The 23,248-nt window shown below is 38.9% G+C and overlaps 1 protein-coding gene across 1 annotated transcript in view; it reads right to left on the minus strand.

Moving 5' to 3' along the window:
• The window catches only part of LOC135217772 (serine/threonine-protein kinase Tao-like), a 196,065-nt gene that overhangs the window by 37,455 nt on the left and 135,362 nt on the right, over positions 1-23,248 (minus strand). Inside the window, 3 exon segments of the mRNA XM_064253798.1 lie at positions 10,744-10,833; positions 11,261-11,368; positions 20,912-21,073. Coding sequence (XP_064109868.1) covers positions 10,744-10,833; positions 11,261-11,368; positions 20,912-21,073 — 360 coding nt within the window.

Raw genomic sequence — 23,248 nt, forward strand, 5'->3', positions numbered from 1 at the left:
GTGAACCCAGAGTTGCTTCGCTAAAACATGGTACTCAGGATGTTGCTGAGTGCCATGCTCTGTTGAAATGCTTCCGAGGCCGCGCCCTCACCTCGTGAGCATTCAGATAAAAAGCTTTCAAATCTTTGTGCAAACACAATGAAGGAGCATTTTTGAAAGAACTCCTTAACCCTAAAACCAGGGTGACTTCGATATGGGCAAGTCTGGTCTTTTCGGAACACTGCAGATTGCCCGACTGACTTCGACTTTCTTGATTTTTAAGTAGATAAAACTTGAGAGACCTGACAGGGCACAGGACTCTCTCTGGCTCCTGCCCATCTAACTTGTGCCATCCTTGCTTCCAAGATCCTGGCCCAAGGACAAAAGGGTTTCCATTCTTAGGCCATAACGAAAGGCTTAGAGAGCACACCTCCTTGTGTTCTCTAAAGCCAAACTTGTTGGACGATGGCTTAAAATCTCACTAACCCTCTTTGTCGTATCTAGGGTGGTTAGAAGAAGGCCTTCCTGATCACATACAAGAAGTTAACAGGCAGGAGAGGTTCGAATGCTTTGACATCAAGAACTTCAGACTACGTCTAAGTTCCATATTGAAAGCTTCGATCCGGAAATGCACAGTCTGTACTCAAGTCAGTTGTGAACGACCAAGGCTGTCCTCTGAAGACCAAAAGGCACTATTCTTAGCTGAAGGATGAGTGTCTGGACTGCCTGGGCGATTCAATCTAAGCAAACCTTGGGGTGTATCAACGCAACCCAACGTCGTCCGCAATCGACTTCGTCAATAAGAAAACTCAGGGCTACTATATGTCGCCTGATCTCGCACGAGTGTCTGACTCCGAGAAAACAGGCGAGACAAAAAGTAGATGGTGAGCTAGAATCGAGATTCCACAGACCTCAATGATCGTGAAGGTCTTTGTTGTTTGACAGATGCAAATCTGTCAAACAACATTCTCTGTTGTCTGTTCGCACTGGCAGAATTTTCAAAACTCTCGGCAACCGCTAGACCACTGGTAGTTCAGGTGATCTCCCCCACGTTCCCGTGGCGCTGGTACTTGGAACTATTCCCGTTTTCCTCAGAGTTTTCTCTGACCGTCTCCTGAGGGGAGGAGGGTGGGAATTTAATTATATATACCTGCCAGGTAAGTATGCATAAAACTTTATTGTATCATAACAATATCATTTTTATGCATGACACTTACCTGGCAGGTATATATATAGCTGATTGACACATTTGGTGGAGGTGGGTCACAGACAGCAACATCGTCATAATTCAAAAATTAACTAATTTTTAAAATTATTTATTAAGTTTCCTTACCTGCTAAGGTAGCTGGACTTTCGTAGGTCCTGCCTCTTAGCCTGCTAAACCTTAGTAGCTCTCAACTAGGATGTGACCTGTTGTTGAGAAAGCTAATAACAAGGGTCTGACAACTGGACGGGACCAATTTGTTGACAGGAAACCCTAGCCCTCTTACCAGGGCATTCATGCTAGGTATAAGTTAGACCACCTGAACCACACACAAAGCTAACGTAACACATTACACTTCACATACTGAAGAGGAAATAACCCTCTCAGACAACCATAAAAAGAACACCACTTAATTAAAATACCTAGATGTTAGTTAATCTATCGTTGCTGCCGTCGATCCGAGACGATTCGTACGGACTTTTGCAATCCTGTAACGAACCTCTAGATGATCGTTACATTCTACGCCTGTTGTTATAATAGGCTCTTTCTCGTAAACTCGAGCAGGGACCGAGAGAAGATACTTCTTAAGATATGAGAGAGCTGTGGAATATCAGAGTTGATGTGGACCACTGGTTCCAAAAACTCGTTTCGAGGACTGGAGGGACGACCGAATTGCATTTACTTCTTTCAGATTAAGATCCAGGACATCTGAAACACTATCCAGATGTCCGGCACCTTCTTTCTATCATGACGCACTGAGAGATGTTCAGAATAATTCCTAGATCTTGAATAATATTTCAGTTCCCGGTAGGAAAAAACTGCGGTCTGAATTGCAGTCTATTCGGGGAAACAAACTTCTTCAGGAAGGAAATGGTCCCCAGCAAGCTCATCCATTCCCTCCCCGAGTATGCTTACTTCCCTATAAGGCTGCGCTTTGCCTAAGCAGGAGAGATATAAAAGTGCAATGTTGCGGTAGACTCGTAGTTCTATACCGTGCGGGTAACGAGACCACCGAAAGGATTAAGAGAATAACTGTTTGTTTGAACATAAGTAAGGCAAAACTAATGCAACGTTTATTCATTCACGTAAGAAATCCCCTCAATCTTAGGCTAAAGTCCGTGATTGTAGGACAGAGATACAGTTAGTCAGTCAATCCCGCAGGAGAGACGTAACCGCCAGCACAGAGATACGGTTAGTCAGTCAATCCCGCAGGAGAGAGGAGACGTAAACCTACGGGGCATGACAGCGCACGATCTGTTACTGGCTCGGTTGGAAGTTTGGAACTTGGACAGTCAAGAACACAGCAGCAGCCAGCAGCTTACGAACGCGTACTCTTAAACTTTATGTCTGGGTTGCCAGCTACCCTATTCTACGAAGAAATAGCTGGTCCGTTATTTTTTTGAAACAAAAAGAAAAAGGACTCTCCCAAGCTGGTATATTTAAGCGGAAACAGAAAACGCTAAATATATAGATGCGTTTGTGTCGTCAGAACACTACCAGAGAACGGTAAAAGATAAATCGGAAACTCCTGGAAGGCTGCAGGGAGTGACGATTAAATGTCCTTAAAATAGTAGACAATAGACCTCTCGGTTGCCATCCGAAGAGGTAACTACAGCAAGCGTGTATGATTGAAACCAACCAGTAGTAAAATAACGCAAGGCAAAAAAATTTTATTATAATCACAATAAAGTTTGTTCATACTTACCTGGCAGACATATATATAGCTGAATTCGGAAATACAGCTACATACATATATTGACCAGGCAAGTTTCATGAACAAAACTTAGAGAATCGAAGCAGACAGCTCAAGCTTCTTAAGATACTGGACATAAGCGTTCATTGACGTAGTCTACAAGTCTATGTCTTGTACGAGTCTGCGAATGAGGGAAGGTAGAGCTCTTCCGAACCTTGTCCTTATTCGCTTACGCAATATCAAGTTAATGAGATGTTTGTCAATGAGAACTAACCCATTAACGGTACAGAGAGATATTTTGTCAATGAGGGGAGACCCACTACTTGACAAAACGATAGTATATTGTCAATGGGGGAAAGTCACTGAATTGACAAAACGTAATCCAGGAAGTCGAGCCTTTTATTTTTTTCGATTCCCGTCTCAAACAAGGAAGGGACAAGAATCCTGTTAAGAGACTGGGCTTACGGTAGGTAGAACGACGATGCTCAATCGGCATGGAAGTCTCGACTAGAAACTAACAAAATCTATTCATCTGAAAAACCCTTTCAGATGGTCTAAAAAGCTTTAAATTTATTGGCAGTATGGCAAAGGAAGTCCTGTCTTGCGCTTTCCTGAAGAGCGTCCTTTTGATGAGTGCCTTTGCAAGAATCCTACTGAACGTTGCCGAAAATCCTGACGTTCAGGACGTCGAGCCTTTACATAACCCGTAACTGTCTATCTCAAAGTCTTGACTGAGGTAGAGAAAACGAGATCTTCCTTGAGCTTTCCTTAACTCCATCCACCTTTGCGAAAAGCAATATAATATTGACAGAGACCTCTTGAATTCACGAAACCCGAGGTCTTGCTGGGTTTCGAAGACGAAGTTCTGTTCACTTTCTTGAGGCTCAAATCTTAAACAAGAGCTTGAAGAGTTCAACAGAAACGTTCTGTGCGCGATCGGCGTCCACCTGGCGAGGACGCTCGGCGTCCTGGTGCGCGGCTCGGCGTCCACTGGCGAGGACGCTCGGCGTCCACTGGCGAGGACTCTCGGCGTCCTGTGCCTCGCGCTCGGCGGCCACTGGCGAGGACGCTCGGCGTCCACTGGTGAGTGCGTCCATCCGAGCGTCCTGTTCAAGCCGATCGTCCAAATAAGCGGGCAGAAAAGCGTCACGCTCCTGACAGGCGTCAAAACAAAAAACGAGAGAAACTGCCTTCTTTTTCCTATCTTTCTTGGTGGAAAGAAGTACACGTGATCAGGCAACTTTCGCCTTCTTACTTCTCACAGAAACACATAACGAGGGAGAAGGGACGTGAAGCGTCTCTTCTATAAAGCTTCTTAGAGGGCGCGAGTCCTTCCGAGCTCCAACCCTTGTGCGGGGAGGACGCCTCGGAGGACGAGAAGCAATCCTTCTGGATTCGTGCATGTGCACGCACTTGGCAGTCTGGGGGATTTTCATCAGAAAACTGCCGAAGGCACGCCAGATCGGTGGGGTTCCCTGTAACCCTCCTTCGGCTTTCGACATGCCCTCGTCCCTTGGTTCTGGGAGTTCGACAGAGGTCTAGACCTAGAGGCGTTATAAGGCTGATCTGACGCACCCTCCACTACACAAGGGGCACTGTCACTGCACTTAGCCACTTCACTATTGCTCTCTAAAGCAAGCACTTTCGATTCTAAGTTACGAATCGAAATAGTATAAGAGAAAGGGCAATAACCTCTACAGACACTGTTTTAGGGCCCGAAGGCAACATTACAGGGTTAGGCGTAACAAAAACAGAAGTAGAACTCTTTACAACAATGAAGGAGAGCGATCACCTCTCGCAGACATAGTCATAGCCCGTAGGCCATACTACAGCGTTAGGCAAAATAAAGTCTACCGGAAGGTTAGCAGTATCACTACCCTGACTTTCGTAATTGATTAATTGCGTACATACTAAAACAAACTTTTTCTTACAGAATTAGACACGTTTACTGCTTAATTGCGTACATACGAATCATACTTTTTCCTTACGGAAATAGACATGTTTACTGATTAATTGCGCCCCCCAAGTGCGGAACTACCGAAGCTTTCGGTAGCCACACCCTATCTTTGCAGGACAACACCTCTGAAACTAGCCTAACTAGATTCAGATATCTTATGCAAAAATGAATCAAATTCAAATCAATTTAAGATAGCGTATGCCTAGCCACAAATCCAATAAATAAATTAAAAGACAATTAGGATACTTAGCGGCAAATGAAGTTTCCAAAATCCTAAGCCGGAGGTACTGAAAACAGGTGTTTTCAGTACCGGCGACAGAAAATTTATGAATAGAAATGGGAATGGTTCCTGATACCCGCCTCCCAGCGGCGGGAATGGGTACTAACACCCTGGACCGACCACTGCGTGTGTCGGAAGTTTTTTAAATTCTGTCGGACTTCAGAAAAATACAGCTATATATATACCTGCCAGGTAAGTGTCATGCATAAAATCTATGATTTTTTCGGAAGTTACCGCGCGGAAGTAAGGAATAAGTTTTTTTCATAAATTCACCATAAATCGAAATTTTGTGCAAGAGACTTCCAATTTGTTGCTTAGAATTGCGTTTTTTTACCATTTCGGTCAAGCAAAAGTTGACAGAAGGTTGAAATTTTGGCACTTAACGTTATTTATATGAAAATATTTCAAAACTGATAAAAGCTACAACCATGGGTTGATTTTGTTGTATTCTACATGAAATTGCACACATTTTCATATATAAAACGTTATGTAACAGCTAATTTAAAATGGTGCAAACATTACGACAATTGGACAAAAAAATTCCTGATTTTTTTCGGAAGAGTTACCACGCGGACGTAAGGAAAATATTTTTCATAAATTCACCATAAATAAAAATATTGTGCTAGGGACTTCCAATTTGTTGCAAAATAAAGGTAAATGATTGAATATTACTAAAATGTAAGAGTTTTAGCTTACAATTGCGTTTTTCGACCATTTCGGGAGTCAAAGTTGACCGAAGGTTGATATTTTGGCACTTATCGTTTTTTATATGAAAATATTTCAAAACTGATAAAAGCTACAACAATGGGTTATTTTTAGTTGTATTCTACAGGAAATTGAGCAAATTTTCATATATAAAACTTTATGTAACGGCTAATATAAAACTGTGCAAACATTACGACAATCGAACGAAAAATTTTGATTTTTCTGCAGTTACCGCGCGGACGTAGGAAAAAGTTTTTTCTAAAATTAACCATAAATCGAAATAATGTGCTAGAGACTTCCAATTTGTTGCAAAATGAAGGTAAATGAATGAGTATTACTAGAATGTAAGAGTTTTAGCTTACAATTGTGGTTTTTTACCATTTCGGTCGAGTCAAAGTTGACCGAAGGTTGAAATTTTGGCACTTATCGTTATTTATATGAAAATATTTCAAAACTGATAAAAGCTACAACCATGGGTTGTTTTTGGTTGTATTCTAAATGAAATTGCACACATTTCCATATATAAAACTTTATTTAACGGCTAATTTAAAATGGTGCAAACATTACACAAATCGGACGAAAAAATTTATGATTTTTTCGGAAGAGTTACTGCGTGGACGTAAAGAAAAAGTTTTTTCATAAATTCACCATAAATCGAAATATTGTGCTAAAGACTTCCAATTTGTTGCAAAATAAAGGTAAATGATTGAATATTACTAGTGTAAGAGTTTTAGCTTACAATTGCATTTTTCGACCATTTCGGTTGAGTCAAAGTTCACCGAAGGTTGAAATTTTGGCTCTTATGGTTATTTATATGAAAATATTTCAAAACTGATAAAAGCTACAACCATGGGTTCCTTTTTGTTGTATTCTTCATGAAATTGCACACATTTTCATATATAAAACTTTATGTAACAGCTAATATAAAACGGTGCAAACATTACGACAATCTGACGAAAAAATTTCAGATTTTTTTGGAAGAGTTACCGTGCAGATGTAAGGAAAAAATATTTTCAAAAATTCACCATAAATCGAAATATTGTGCTTTAGACTTCCAATTTGTTGCAAAATGAAGAAAAATTATTGATTATTACTAGAATATAAGAGTTTTCGTCGAGTCAAAGTTGACCGAAGGTTGAAAGTTTGGCACTTATTGATATTTATATGAAAATATTTCAAAACTGATAAAAGCTACAACCATGGGTTGTTTTTTGTTGTATTCTACATGAAATTGCACACATTTTCATATATAAAACTCTATGAAGCAGCTCATATAAAATGGTGCAAAAATTATGTCAAATTGACAAAATAATTTCTGAGATGTGTCACTGATGCTTTTTAGTGCGAGAAGAAAGAAATTAGCGCATGCACACCTGGGTAACGCTTGTAAATAAAACAACAGCTTGATTCGTGAACTCCCAGCATCCCTCATGGTCATGATTCAAAAGTTTTCACCAAGTAGGCCTATAACTATTTTTCCGTAAATTTAAAAAATAACGGTTTTGTGTCGACATATCATACGTCAATTAAGCACCCAACAGACAATTTTCGTCGACGTTTAATATGTCTAATAGGCGCTTAATGGTTAAGCACCCGACAGACAATTTTAGTCGACGTATAATACGTCCAGTCGGCGTTTAAGGGTTAACTATATTTTCGGAAGAGAGGCAGGCAGCAGCTTACAAGAATGAACATGAAAAAACATCGTATTTGATAACGTGAAGGGCAGTTTCAAAAGCTGCCTTTGTATCATATTTCTGTGCAGAAATAAAACTACCCTATACGTAAAACATTTTCATACACATTTTAAACATAAACACATGAACATTTATAAATGGACACATCCATAACTAAATTTCCACTCATTTAAATCGATATTTTTGGCATAGACTGCGTCAAGAGGCATATATTTTACCCTAATACCTATGTAAAAAATCTCAATAAAATTTTTTAATATCATTTGCATAACCTTTATGGGCTGAACGGTATTTCTACAAATGTATGTACTCGTTAGACATAACGGTGCTAACAGCGCTGTTGACCGAAAATTGTGCCGTAAAATACCTTAAAATGCCTTATTTTATTAATGAATATTTTTTTAAGACAGCAGTAAAACCGATTTGCTGCTGAGCGATTGCGTTGTTAACCACGGGCCTGTATAAGCATTTTTAAGAGGCAGTTTTTTTATATTTTCGGGAAAAGGTTGGCTTAATCTAATAGAGCGAACAACAGTGACAATTTCTGAGAGGGAATTAATCCTTTCGTGGTAAAGGAGCACCACAACTCCCTCTTCTTCAGTGCTCCTATAGTAAAGATCATGCTAACTCCTGTGTGCAGTCCCTGACCGCTTTGTCAGTGTGCACGAGCACTCTAAGCCAGTCTGTGGCAAAGTTATCTTGAAGGCCAGAGCAAGCTTCGATTTCTTTGCTAGAGCTAGCTTAAGTCCAGTCGAGGAACCTCAGCACTGCAAACACTGGATGGCGTTCGGCCATCAGGTGGTGCTGGACACTCAGGCGCTGCACGCTCGGATACTGGGCACTCAGACCCTGTGCGTTCAGACACTGGGCACTCAGATATTGGGTGCACAGACACTATGAGTTCAGACCCTGGGCATTCAGATACTGGAAGCTCAATCACTGGCACTCCCATGGGCTCTCTGACACACTCTTGGAAGAAGAGCATTTTGGAACTGCTACTGAATACTCCCGACACCTATCAGGGGCTCTCCCAAAAACTACAGGAGGGGAGGGGATTCTGCTCTCTAATGTTAGCACATTTATGAGAGTGGCGAATCACCTTCCACTGATAAACCAGGTCTTTTCAGTGGTCTTGAGACACTAAGGTATCACCTATGATGCACTTTATAGTGTCAGAAATACTCAAAGGAAGAGCATATCCACCGGGATGCCTTTCCAATGGCTATCCAACAAGTCCTGGGATTGGCGTTCAACAAGCTCGTTTGGGGGGCAACTACCCTCGGGCAAACCCCTCTGACCTCCCTTCGATTGCCGTTTGCTTCCTCCCAAAGGCAGGGAAGTTTAGCAGGGACCTTGGTCTAGGAGCATTGGTAGGAGGGATAGCCACCTCCTCCACTGCACTAACACTACAACTACTTACTTTGTCCATAAGGACTTTAACCAAGACAACTATTCACTTTGTCCATAAAGACTTTCACCAAAATGACAAATTTTTCATCAATTTGTATTTTTCCTAACTAACACCAAATTGGGCAACAGTGTTCATTAACAGACCAAACTTTTGGTTTATCCGCACCTTGGGACTGACAATGGCACCGGGTTACAAAGAAACGGAGCCGGGAATCAGAGTTGAAAGGAAAGTTGGAGGACTTGTGTAATAGGTGAAAAAGCAGTCAAATGCATAGATGGTGCAGGGATATTAAGACTATCATATTAAGGTGAACTCATCTGACTTAAGAGTACCTAGTCTTGGCTTTAGCAGCCGCTTTCCTATTCCTGTTATGTTTAAGTTTAGTTAAATGAGCTCCTAACAACTGCCATTTTCCCTTGCCCCAGTCTTCACATTGTCACAAGAAAGAGTTAAAGAGCAAAATTGTCCTCTGCACATGCAACACACAGGATGGGAGACATATTTCACAAGACGTCAGTCTTGTTTTCCAGCCTTTGCTGCAAAACCTAATACTGGATAAACTAGAATCAGACAAAATGCAAATCAAGAGTCACAATCTGTAATATGCCAAAGCTAAGCAAATATAATGAGCGCTACCAAAACAACTGAATGTCACCAAACTGGCATAAAACCACAACCATCCAATGAACCAGAATTCCAAAAGCTGCTCAACAACCATATAAAGTGGGGCCCCCCATTATCTCGTTCTCCGGATTCGCCGACTCACAGATTCACTGATTTCTCTCTGGACCATATCTACCCATTATTTCCAAAAATTCACCTATTTGCAGCATTTTTCTATGAGAAATATCCAAAAACTACTGATTTTTTTTTAATCAATTTTATAATAGAATGCACTTGTTGTGATAAAACTATCAAAATCACCGGGTATAAAAATTTTTAGTGGCTTTTGTTGAGTTTTGCCTACCAAAATAGGCCATTTTCAGCATTTTTATTATAGGGGTTCCAACTATTCTTGGAGTCTAACTATTCGCGGGGTGTGTGTGTGTTGTGTGTGTGTGTGTGTGTGTGTGTGTGTGTGTGTGTGTGTGTGTGTGTGTGCGTGCGTGCGTGTGTGTGTGTGTGTGTGTGTGTGTGTACACATCCCCCACGAATACGGGAGGGACTACTTTAACGTCGTAGACCGGCATAAACAAATTGAGCTCTTCAGCTTTGTTGTGACTATTCATTCTCGAAAGTGGGAGGGGCTATTTAACAACAATAAAAACAAAAGAGTGCTACCACAATTTTAAAAGTTTTTCAAATTTTGAGCTGCCGCAAGTAGAAACATAGCTTTGTAATAAAGTTACTTATATAAAAACCAAATTTATTCAATTTACTTTTCAAATAAATATTCTATCTTGATTGAAGATCATTCACACACCTTCCAGTTACATGATTTTAACATTCTTAGATTTCCTGTTAGATTTATGAGGTATACAAGTGTTGCTGCAGTCTATTGTTGGGCAATGTGATAGTTCATTTCTATGAAGTATTTAGTTTCTTCACTTAAAATCACAGTAGTAAATGCTTACATCAATAGTTTTTTTTTAATTTTCATACAGAAAAGGTGAGGTATTTTCCTACCTAAAACCTAGAATCCATTACAGCTCATAACATGATGGCAGCCATTCAACTGTAAGACAATCTTCTAATTTGGGAATGGTGAATTTATGATTCATGAAGACCATCAAAGTGGGCTCATTAAATGATGGGTTGTTGTGAAACAAAAAAATTGTTAGTACCTAAATACCATATAATCATGTAAATTCCATTACCTGAACATGACGGTTATTGATATCCTTCTGCAAGTTCTTTTCAGTGATGTTACACAAATCCAACTTCTTTTCTTGTTCTTTTTCGTGTTTCTGAAATTGACAAAAATGTCCATATCAAGCAACAGCAACTTTGAACAGTTTAGAAGAAATTCATAGACAAGTTTCACATATAAGGTACCTTGCAGCATAATACTGTTGTAACCAAGAGATAAAAAAATACTTGACATTTTGAAGTCTATTTTATATGAACAATAAACACTTTCTCTGAATGGTGCAATTATATAATCTATTTAATCCAGACTGACTATTTTACTGAAAGATATGTTTTAGATTTAAACTTCAAAATTGAACAGTAGTATATCAAGTATCATCATCACTATCTACATTATGTGATATTCATGATAAAAGCAATCTACAATATGTAATGTGAAAGTCATACAACCCAAAATAAATGTTAGTCAAATAAAAAGCTCCTGGAGGTTTAGAAGTTACATGACGTAAAAAAAAGACCACCCACCTGTCTCAACTTTTCAAGCTCTTTACTGAATTGTGTTAGAAGATTTTCATACTCTTTATCCAGCATATGCTTATGGTTGTCCATCTCTACACGACATTTCTCCTCAAGCTGTAGTGTGAAAAAAATGTTTAAATGTAAATAAAAAAAAAAAAAAAAAAATTAAAATACATACAATACTAGTAATAATGTCACTTAAGTCATCTTGCTGGAACAGCACACAATCTAACTGTAAAGCAAAATGAGGTAATCACTGCAATACAGTTAAAACTGCTCTAAAAATGACAAATTTCTAACCAATTTTATTTTTCATAACTAACAAACCTTCAGTCTTAACAATGATAATACTAGCACCAAACTGGAAACCGGTAGAATCAATAAAAAAGAAACTTGTAAGATCCAGGGACTATTGGCATCTATACCAGGTCACAGGGTATTGTAGTTCCCAGAATGCCCTTGGCGTCCCATGACCTATTAGTTACTCTTCATGTCCAGAGAGGGAGAGGCAGGGGGCTTTTAAGCAGGAAATGCGCCTACTTAATCAAACTCAAGAGGAAATAACCAAAACACCTAAGCAACCTAGGGATTTTTTTCCTCAAAACAAATTATAGTGGCGACTTAAAAAGTTTCAAGGCTTTCTGAGAAGTACTTTTATGATCTCACAATATGACACACTGTAATTTTCAATGTTGTGCATCATTCCCATTAGTAATTTTAAAAATAATATCTTGTTTTGCAGTTAGACACTCCAAAGAAATCTAGAATAAATCTTTAAAAAATCTATCAGCATTATACGTTGCAGTGTATTCACATTTTTATCTTTAAAAAATCTATCAGCATTATACGTTGCAGTGTATTCACATTTTTATATGTGTAAAAGATTGTATACATACATATAATACAATCCATGTTTAACCTTTTATCCTCCACCCAAAGATAACCCTTGTCAATGGTCTCTGGTGTTGTGGCTAGTGACTTCAGGGCTTTGAAAAATCAGTAGCTCTGTCTGTATCAGTCACTACAGCAGTGTGGGGTCTGTTTGTGATGAGGGGCCAGGGAAACTGGCTGGAATTTGCCAGAGTACCTTGCAGTAGTGGATTGTTTGTTTCTTTCTTTGTATGGTGTTTTTTCATTGCATGGTACCAGTGGTTATTCAGCAACGGGACCAACGGCTTTATGTGACTTCCGAACCACACCGAGAGAGAGCTTATATCACCAGAATTACACATCTCTCACACCTCAATGGAATGCCCGAGAATCGAACTCCCGGCCACTGAGGTGGCAGGCCAAGACCATACTGATCACACCACTGAGGCACTAGTAGTGGAGAACTAAAACCTTTAATGCTTAGAAAGGCTGCATACAGTTCTTGAAGTTTGGGACATGGTAAGTTGATATCACCATTTTTGGCTAAAGTCGTCACCAATCTTGCATGGAGAGACTGGGCAGCTGCTGCTGGCATCCCTGTTTGCAGCAAAACTACCTCCAACGTTCTGCATCGCCAGGAACATTGAAGTTGGCGTAGCCGCGGCATTATTTCCCATAAAGTGAAAGCCAGGGGGATGAGGAACATTCAGCACTACCGGACTCTGCTGGAATCGCGACGCCATATAATGACAGAGCAAACCCCCCAAGGTTGGTACGCCTGGTAGGCCTAAAGCTGTCCACGTACCCTCCATTCTATGTGCATCTGGGAGCCGGCACCTGGAACAAAGATGGTGATGCTCCCACCCCCTCCCTGCTGGGAACCACAGAGTGTAATTATACATAAAATTACCCAAAACCCCTCCTGGAGTTTCCGATAGCGAATCACTAGAAGAAACTGAAGGGGTATGGGAAAAATCAAAAGCAGGTGGCAAAACATATGGAGCAGTCTGGTGTATTGCCGATACAAAAGAAGCGGGCAACGCTTGGTCATCCAAAGATGGTATCGTCTCCTTTCTTTTGTACTAGCCTTTTTCATAAAACTTCCTCCACTGTTCCACCAACCAACTGCGACAAACTGAACAAAGACTGAAAGCCGCTCACTCCAGGCCATTTCCTTTGTCTCTTCCACGAAACGGAATAAGTTCCCGTTGGTGAGGCAAAAATCTCCATCTCACAACGTACACACTCTTACAGATCACACCCGCACTGAGCACACTCAGAGAAAGAAAAATTAACAAGAAAAATGAAAGTGAAATGGATAAAATCGGACAAACTAAAACCGGCTTTAAAACAGATAGAAAGTAAACACGTCCTATCTTAAGGGGGCCGGCCGGCTAATGCCCTTTTTTAAGGACAGGACTTTGACATTCATACCACTTAATAAGGTGACTTGGGACATCTCCAAACCGCATATGATTTTTGCCTCTGACCTTTGGTTTTGTGACGCCAAGGCAATTTATCCCGAAAATAACCATTTTTCAATATTAAGACCTGGGATTACTACCATATATAGACCTGATGTAGACCTACAATCGAATGGAGTTTTTTTTCTAAAAGTCATTTTTTTGCTAGATATGAATTTTTCAATATGGTAAAAAAATAAACCCTATAAATCACGAGAAAAAAATTTATAAAAAAAAAGACGAAACAAAAATTGGAAAAAAGGGCTCTATTTGATTGTTCTATAATGTCTTTCTGAGTTATATACCAAATTCCAATGTTATAGCTTTAAAACTAAGTGAGGAGATAGATTTTGAAGGTCAATAAGTATAGTTTTGAGATACGGGCGTTCAAAGTTTTCCTTCGTATTTCTATAAAGACAAAGTTAATAAATAATGATTATTATGAATGCATATTTCTTTTTTGTGTATTAATAAACCAAAACTATTTTATTTATCATAATTTAATCATAAATGATGATCCCTTTGCTCATATATCGTAGCCTGGGGCACTGCTTGAGGCAAGATGGGGCACTCCTTCCTACGTAACCCCCTCTCTCCCCTTCACTAACTCTGCTTATTACAGCAAATTTTCTTCTGTATGTTAGCGCGAGATGTTTTCCTTGTATTTTCCTCTTTGGCATGATGAAATTCTTGCCCGAAACAAAGATAAACAAACGTAATTGCAAGAGAATGTCAAGAGGTGAAACTCAAAGGTGTACTCTTTTTACAAAGACAATTTAATAAATCATGATTATTACGAATTTCATATTCCATTTTGGGTATTAAAAAACCAAAACTATGTTATTTATCATAAATGAAGATCTCTTTGCTCAATGATCGTAGCCTTGGGCACAGTGTGACGTATGCTGTCAGGCAAGAAGGGGGCGTTACTAGGCGACCTTCCCCTCTCTTCACTAACTACGCGTATATTACGATATTCTGTAATAATACTTGAGCGATTTTTCTTCGTCTGTATGTTAGGGAGATGTTTTCCTTGTCTTTTCTTCATTGGCATGATGAACTTCTTTCCTAAACATACATAAACATACGTAAATGCAAGCGAATGTCACGAGGTGAAACTCGAACGTGTAATCTACTTGAAGTCTATGGTCCAACTGATTCATGATTGAACCAGATACTCGCAGTAACTCGCTTCTGCGAGCCACGGAATCTCTACAGATGCCATTTCTCACAATTTCTTTGCCAATAATTATTAAAATTTACGATAACAGAAGAAATATTGCATTTTCTTGTACGGATGAATGTTTAAGGCTTATTGAGTTATGTTTACTAATTACCCTGTAACTACGAAAGTACGAGGAATTTTGACGAAATATTTCGTATACGTATTCTCAATTGCCATATGAAGCTCCATGAATTTTTTCATGACTTTGCATTTTTCGCCCTATACCACCATATATAGGGGTTCCGGCCGGCCCCCTTAAAGGCGGTAGAAAATTAATTGTCGGGTCATGGGACGCCAAGGGCATTCTGGGTAATACATGCCCCGTGACCTGGTATAGATGTCAATAGTCCCTGGACCTCACAAGTTTAATTTTAATTCTACCGGTTTCCAGCTTGGCGCTAGTATAATCCTAATGTTAAGACCGAAGGTTTGTTTCATATATGAACAAATATTTTTCATGGAAGTACAGTGGTACCTCGAGATACGAGCAGCCTAACATACGAGTTTTTTGAGATACGAGCCGGAGCTCGGGCCATATTTTCGTTCAAGATACGAGCCGTGTTTCCGGTGCGTCCCGCTAGTTGGCACGCAGGGTCGAGCATCATACGAGAGCATCTCTCGCTCACTCGCACGTGTTACCCGCTTGAATCAAAGTGTATCTTGTGCGCAGTACTCTTTTTTGCTTGATTTTTGTGTGATTAATGAACTTTTTTGTGTGTTATCATGGGGCTGAAGAAAGTGAGTGCTAAGGACAATGGTGACAGGAAGAAGAGGATGATGTCGATAGAGCTAAAGCAAGAATAGAAAAACATGAGCGTGGCGTACGAGTGATTGAACTCGCAAAGATCTATGACCGTAGTACATCGACAATTTGTACGATATTGAAGCAGAAGGATGCCATAAAGTGTGCTAAACCAGCAAAAGGAACCACAATTCTTTCCCAATTAAGGACAAATATCCATGAGGAAATGGAGAAGCTTCTGCTCATGTGGGTGAAAGAGAAGGAGTTGGCAGGAGATACAGTGACGGAGACGGTAATATGCGGGAAGGCAAGCAGTATTTATGCCGACTTAGTGAAGAAAGCAGCATCAACTTCTAAAGAGGCATCAGAAGAAGCGTTTAAGGCACGCCATGGCTGGTTTGATAATTTTAAGAAAAGAACTGGCATCAATTCAGTGGTGAGGCATGGCGAAGCTGCGAGTGCGGACGTGAAAGCAGCCGATACGTAAGTACATCCAAAAGTTCGCTGCGCTTGTTGCGAGGGAAGGCTACATCCCGCAACAGGTGTTCAAATGCGATGAAATGGGCCTATTTTGGAAGAAAATGCCACAGAGGACTTACATCACAGCAGAGGAGAAGATGATGCCAAGCCATAAACCCATGAAGGACCGTCTGACCCTTGCATTATGTGCAAATGCTAGCAGTGATTGTAAAGTGAAGCCACTGCTAGTTTATCATTCGGAAAATCCTCGAGCCTTCAAGACGCACAAAATACTGAAAGAAAAATTGCACCCGTTATGTGGCGCGGCAACGCTAGGGCATGGGTTACGCGGCAGTTTTTTACTGACTGGGTAAATCTCGTCTTTGGCCCTGCAGTGAAGACGTATCTGCAAGAAAATAAACTCACGATGAAAGCATTCCTCATCCTTGATAATGCTCCAGCCCACACACCTGGTCTTGAAGATGATATTCTGGAGGAGTTCCAGTTTATCAAAGTTCTCTACCTCCCACCCAATACGACTTCAATCCTACAGCCGATGGATCAGCAGGTCATTTCCAACTTCAAAAAGCTGTACACGAAGCACTTGTTCCGCCGCTGCTTTCAAGTGACGGAAAACACAAATCTAACCCTTCAAGAGTTTTGGAGAGATCACTACAACATCGTGATCTGTCTACGTATCATCGACTTGGCATGGCAAAGGGTAACAAGACGAACGTTGAACTCTGCATGGAAAAAGTTATGGCCTGATGCTGTTGCAGAAAGAGATTTCGAAGGGTTTGAGCCTGAGACCAAGCAAGAAGAGTTGGAGGAGATTGTATCTCTCGGAAAGTCGATGGGTTTGGAGGTAGACAAGGGTGACGTCAACAAACTCGTCGAAGAACATGAGGAGGAACTCTCAACTGAGGAGTTGAAGGAGCTGCAGATGATGCAACACACGAAGGTTCTGGAAGAGATTAGCACGAGTGAGGAGGAGGAAGAGCCGGAGGAAGTGATTTCTACAGGTGAAATTAAAGACATGCTGGCAATGTGGGAAAAGCTGTCAAATTTCATTGAAAACAAACACCCAGAAAAAGTGGCAACTTGTCGTGCTTCAACGCTTTTTAATGACACTTGTTTGTCACATTTTCGAAGCATTTTGAAAGGCACAGTTCTTTGGATACATTTTTATTGAAAAGAGCTGTGAGTGAAAGTACAGAAAGTGCAGCCAAGAAGGCAAAAACAAGTGATAATTAAATTTACGTAAATGTTAAGCTTAGTTTAAGTTTAAAGTTAAGTGCATTGTTTCAAGTTTTTTCTTTCATTTGAAATAAGGAAAGTGTAGTTTTAGTTTTAAAGTTACGAAAATAGTTTTAAGTTCTAAAAAAGCACCGTTTACTTACATGTCTAGAGTGCCTACATCCCTCCCCCCTCCCTCCTCCTCGCCGTTCACCTTCGTTAGCCGCACTCGTCTGTCTCCAAAGTAAGACTATTATGCTAAATAACTCTTTTATTTCTTTATTTCATATTTTGTTGTATTTGTTAATTATGCATGTTTATTTGTTATTTAAAAATATATCTTCATTCATAATTTACAATGGTTTGGGGATTTTTCAGAGGTCCGGAACGGATTAAATCGAATTCAGTTATTTTAAATGGGAGAAATTCATTTGAGATACGAGCCGATTGACTTACGAGCTCTGTTCTGGAACGAATTAAACTCGTATCTCAAGGTACCACTGTATATTGTGATTAAATTGTGGATGTTTAAGCCTGTCATCTACAATGAGGTGAGGACACCAGATCCTATGGTTTTAAACAGACTTGAATCTAAACTCCACCATGATTTACATTTAAATGATATGGTTTTAAATGTCGGTGACTTTTTAAGATTTTAGGCATAACTTTTGATAAGAAATATGTAATGTAATATGTACTCTTGAGAAGCATTGACGTAGTATGTACTGTATTGCTGAATCTGTTACTGGTATCTTGCAGAAATTTCTTCAAATGTTTTAATACAAGGATTTTATATACAAGTATTTCAACTCTTTTCTTCTTCCTTGTTTGGAGTATTGTTCTCCAGCGTGGTCTTTAAGGTGCTGACTCAACATCTCTAACTCTTGGACAGTTATTTCATCTGTAAAGTTTGTTTGCCAAATCTTATCATTGACTTGTGGCACAAACAATAAGTTAGTTCAAAATGTATGTTGCATAAAATGTGTTTTTGTTTGTTTGTATGGTGCTTTTACGTTGCATGAAACCAGTGGTTATTCAGCAACGGGACCAACGGCTTTACATGACTTCTGAACCATGTCGAGAGTGAACTTCTATCACCAGAAATACACACCTCTCACTCCTCAATGGAATTGCCGAGTATCGAACCCGCGACCACCGAGGTGGAATGCTAACACCATATCAACCACGCCACTGAGGCGCTCATAAAATGTGTTACAAGGAAAAAACTTTTCCGCGCTCATCTTTACCTGACCTAGCTGTTTAGTCTTATCTTGGCTACAACTAAAATGTGGAAGTTTGCCTAGTGCAGTTATAGAATCTTCTGATCTCCAAAATAGTCAAGTGAGATGCAAATTCATCCTTGCTCTGTGCTATCTGAATTTCAGGTGTATCAGTTTTATATTAAATTCCTTCTACTTATCACCTTTTCATATAACTTCTCTTACTGCAGGTTGATTCCCATTTGGGGCCCTTGTGGGTTTATACTTGGCCGACTGTCCATAGGAGTTGTCAGTTGAAGATTAATGCAAGAAAGAAAGACTGAATATTATCCCTTTTCAGCCTCCTGGGGAGTGGGGATTTCAATCCTTGTCCAACTTACTGCATAGACAAATCTGGCTTACAGTTTATGAACAAAGCAATTAATTTTATTTTACTCATCATACTTCTGTTACTTAAGGGGGCCGGCCGGCTAATGCCCTTTTTTAAGGACAGGACTTTGATATTCATACCACTTAATAAGGTGACTTGGGACATCTCCAAACCGCATATGATTTTCGCCTCTGACCTTCGGTTTTGTGACGCCAGGGCAATTTATCCCGAAAATAACCATTTTTCAAATTCTATCTCCTCCCTTGATATTTAATATTAAGACCTGGGATTACTACCATATATAGACCTGATGTAGACCTCCAATCGAATGGAGAGTTTTTTTTCTAAAAGTCATTTTTTTGCTAGATATGAATTTTTCAATATGGTCAAAAATTAAACCCTATAAATCACGATAAAAAAATTTATAAAAAAAATACGAAACAAAAATTGGAAAAAAGGGCTCTATTTGATTGTTCTATAATGTCTTTCTGAGTTATATACCAAATTCCAATGTTATAGCTTTAAAACTAATTGAGAAGATAGATTTTGAAGGTCAATAAGTATAGTTTTGAGATACGGGCGTTCATAGTTTTCCTTCGTATTTCTATAAAGACAATATTAATAAATAATGATTATTATGAATGTATATTTGTTTTTTATGTATTAATAAACCAAAACTATTTTATTTATCATAATTTAATCATAAATGATGATCCCTTTGCTCATATATCGCAGCCTGGAGCACTGCTTGAGGCAAGATGGGGCACTCCTTCCTACGCAATTCTCTCTCCCCCCTTCACTAACTCTGCTTATTACAGCAAATTTTCTTCTGTATGTTAGCGCGAGATGTTTTCCTTGTATTTTCCTCTTTGGCATGATGAAATTCTTGCCCGAAACAAAGATAAACAAACGTAATTGCAAGAGAATGTCAAGAGGTGAAACTCGAAGGCGTACAGTTTTTTTACAAAGACAATTTAATAAATCATGATTATTATGAATTTCATATTCCATTTTGGGTATTAAAAAACCAAAACTTTGTTATTTATCATAAATGAAGATCTCTTTGCTCAAAGATCGTAGCCTTAGGCACAGTGTGACGTGTGCTGGTAAGCAAGACGGGGGCGTTACTAAGCAACCCTCCCCTCTCTCTTCACTAACTACGCATATATTATGACATTCTGTAATAATACTTGAGCGATTTTTCTTCGTCTGTATGTTAGCGAGATGTTTCCCTTGTCTTTTCCTCATTGGCATGATGAAGTTCTTGCCGAAACATACATAAACATACGTGAAAGCAGGCGAATGTCAGACGTGAAATGGAACGTGTAGACTACTTGACGTCTGTGATCGCACTAAATCAGGACTGGACTTGGTAGCTTGAGCCTGAAGTCTCCTTCTCGACTCGGGGAATGTCTACAGATGCCATTTCTCCCAATTTCTTTGACAATAATTATCAAAATTTACGATAATAGAAGAAATATTGCATTTTCTTGTACGGATCAATGTTTTAGGCTTATTGAGTTACGTTAACTAATTACCCTGTAACTACGAAAGTAAGAGGAATTTTGACGAAATATTTCGTATACGTATTCTCAATTGCCATATGAAGCTCCATGAATTTTTTCATGACTGCATTTTTCGCCCTATACCTCCATATATAGAGGTTCCGGCCGGCCCCCTTAAAGGTAGCCCAGCTGCTCTTAGGAGCAAAGTTTTTTTTTTATGCAATTCTTTCATGGTTTAATCCTGACCTTCGAAGACACGGCCTGAATCTACATTTCATTAGAAACTTTCATATTTATTTTGTCACTCCTGCAGTTCTATTAGTGGATCTAATTTAGATGAAATATCTTCAGTGAGATAAAAACATCACACATGGCAATGTGATTACCTTAAATTGTGGTAAGACCTCAAAAGATAAGCAGACATACAGTACTGTAATGTGGTTACCTAATTCTGATTCCACTCCTGTCTGTCCACTGAACATACCCACAATATTTCAATACATAAGAAAGCATGAACAGTACGCATGAACAGAGCAAGATAATGAAGTAAAATGAAAAAGAACTTACCTTAGCCTGAGCTCTTTGGTGCTCTTGTCGCATGCGCTTATACCCAGACATGGCTGCGTGCATATCTTCCTGCAGGTGTTCCTTTTGCTGCTTGCTCACAATGGACGTCGTCTTGATGGTAGCAAAATTACTATTTGCCGCTTCTCCAGCATTACCACTCGGCTGTATTTCACCAGGATATATTTTAGCCAGGAAAATCTTAGGTATAAGGCCCTGCTTCAAAAATGACTACCTAACAAACTTTTTAAATATATTATTATATATATAACCAAAAAATTTTATTCAATAATGAAAAAATAAGCTTACTTTTTGCCACTTAAAATGCAACTAATACTGACTTAATTCATTTAAAAGATTATCTTGATGGGTATATCAGAATAAATGGTATTATCCAGCATTTCCTTGGCAATGATGCCAATAACAGAAATTTGCTGTCTGAACTGGCCACTAGCAAACTGTATTCTGCCAAGCAAGGCAAAAACTGAAATATTAACATTCTCTAACCAATCGATAAAAAAAACTATTGAAATCATCAGAGCTGTCTGAATCCCTCATTATAATAATGATTTACTTCAATTAATATAACCTCATCAAATTTTTAGACCAAAATCAATCTTATTTCAAGTACTGAATCAAGAAAAAATCAAATCATATAATAAAATTAAGTATACATTGTCTCTGCTGTAAACTGTGCCAGTATTTTAATGGTTGTATACTGGAAATAAATCTAAGGAACATTAAGGTACCATAAAATGGCAGTTCATTTTATGTGCAAATTAAATACCATAAATTACAGACTTGCAAGAAAAAAATTATCATCAAATCACCAGTATGTTAATAGGAAAAACACGTTAAGCACTGTCTTTAATCACAGAGAGAAAAATTATATATATACATAATATACATTAACAAGAGTAAGATCAAAGACAACATAATTGGGTGTGATGATAATTTCTTTTGTAATCTAAAACTAGTCTCTATCTATATATAGAGTCTGCATCTACAAACGGGTTCTATCCAAGCAGATTATGATAAATGGTCAAAAAGTAATAGCAGGATTTATTAAATCTGGATATGACAGGATGAATTTTACATAACAGGGATAACCAACAATATATACACATGTACCACACCCAACATCCCTACTTTCAAAAACAGATGTTTCCCCAAGTTTAACATGCCATTTCCTTGCTCATAGAATTCATCATGTCAATATTTCAATTACAATACCAAAAAACAAGGGGTATTTCAACAAGACCAGAGGAGTTGTACTAAAAGTAATTCATTTTCATGAAAATCAATTTAATGATGTACAAGACTATTAAATTTTACTCTCTAACCGCCAATAACATATAAATGCTTAGAAAACTTTATATGCTGTGATCAACATAACCAGGAGGAGCACCAATCACTATGAATTTAAAGTGCAGCATTGGGCAATTATGCAAGATGTTATGAACTCATTTGCCATTAATACATATCTGACTGAACATCTAAAACATCTTTAATCTCATTGTAACTTTTCCCTTTAATTTCCTTAATTTTTAAATTTTACTCTGAGATTTATAACTGCTGATGCAGAGTGGTGTCACTTTTCTAAAAATTAAGCGAGAAAATGTGATTAAGACAATCAACTCTCAACCTGTGATGTAAATGCCTTTTGTGGAGGAAAATGGTTCTCACTTTATTGGCAGAGCACAAGTCAAAGTGAAGCGAATGGTTAGGAAAGGAAATTAAAAACCTTTCAACATGATATACACCATCTGAAGTGTTGTAAGAAATGCAACTGTTTTTGGGACATGTAACCTAATGCCTAATATACTCCTGACCGAGGTAAGAAAAAAATATGGTGACTTCATTGCAAAAGAAAGTTGGTGACCCAGCTCAAATGTACAAGGATTTTTAAGAGTAAATAAAAATGATTAAATCAATGAACCAAATAAACTGATGTGTTATGATTTTCACAGAATTGCTGAATATGGACACTAGGCTTAATGGGTGTTAAGTGGCTCTTGAGATTTATGGCTGGTGTGTCTGGGAAGAATTAACAGCTATAGAGTTCAAAGGCAAAAGGTAAATGGTAACCTCAATTACAGAAAGGGTTTTGGCAAGTGATAAAAAAAAAAATGAGCAGCTGAGTTAGTAAAGTTGTGGAAGGACACCAACCAATAAGTAGATACAAGTCATGGATAGAATGTATTGATGATGACTTGGGCCATAAAGGAACTGAAACAGGTTAGAAAAGTTGTGGAAGGCCACCAACCAATGAACAGGTCAAGGTCATGGATAGAAGGCAATGATGATGCCTTGGAACATAGAGGAACTGAAACAAATGCA

This window comes from Macrobrachium nipponense, chromosome 7 (genome assembly GCF_015104395.2).
Source record: "Macrobrachium nipponense isolate FS-2020 chromosome 7, ASM1510439v2, whole genome shotgun sequence".
Lineage (NCBI taxonomy): Eukaryota > Metazoa > Arthropoda > Malacostraca > Decapoda > Palaemonidae > Macrobrachium > Macrobrachium nipponense.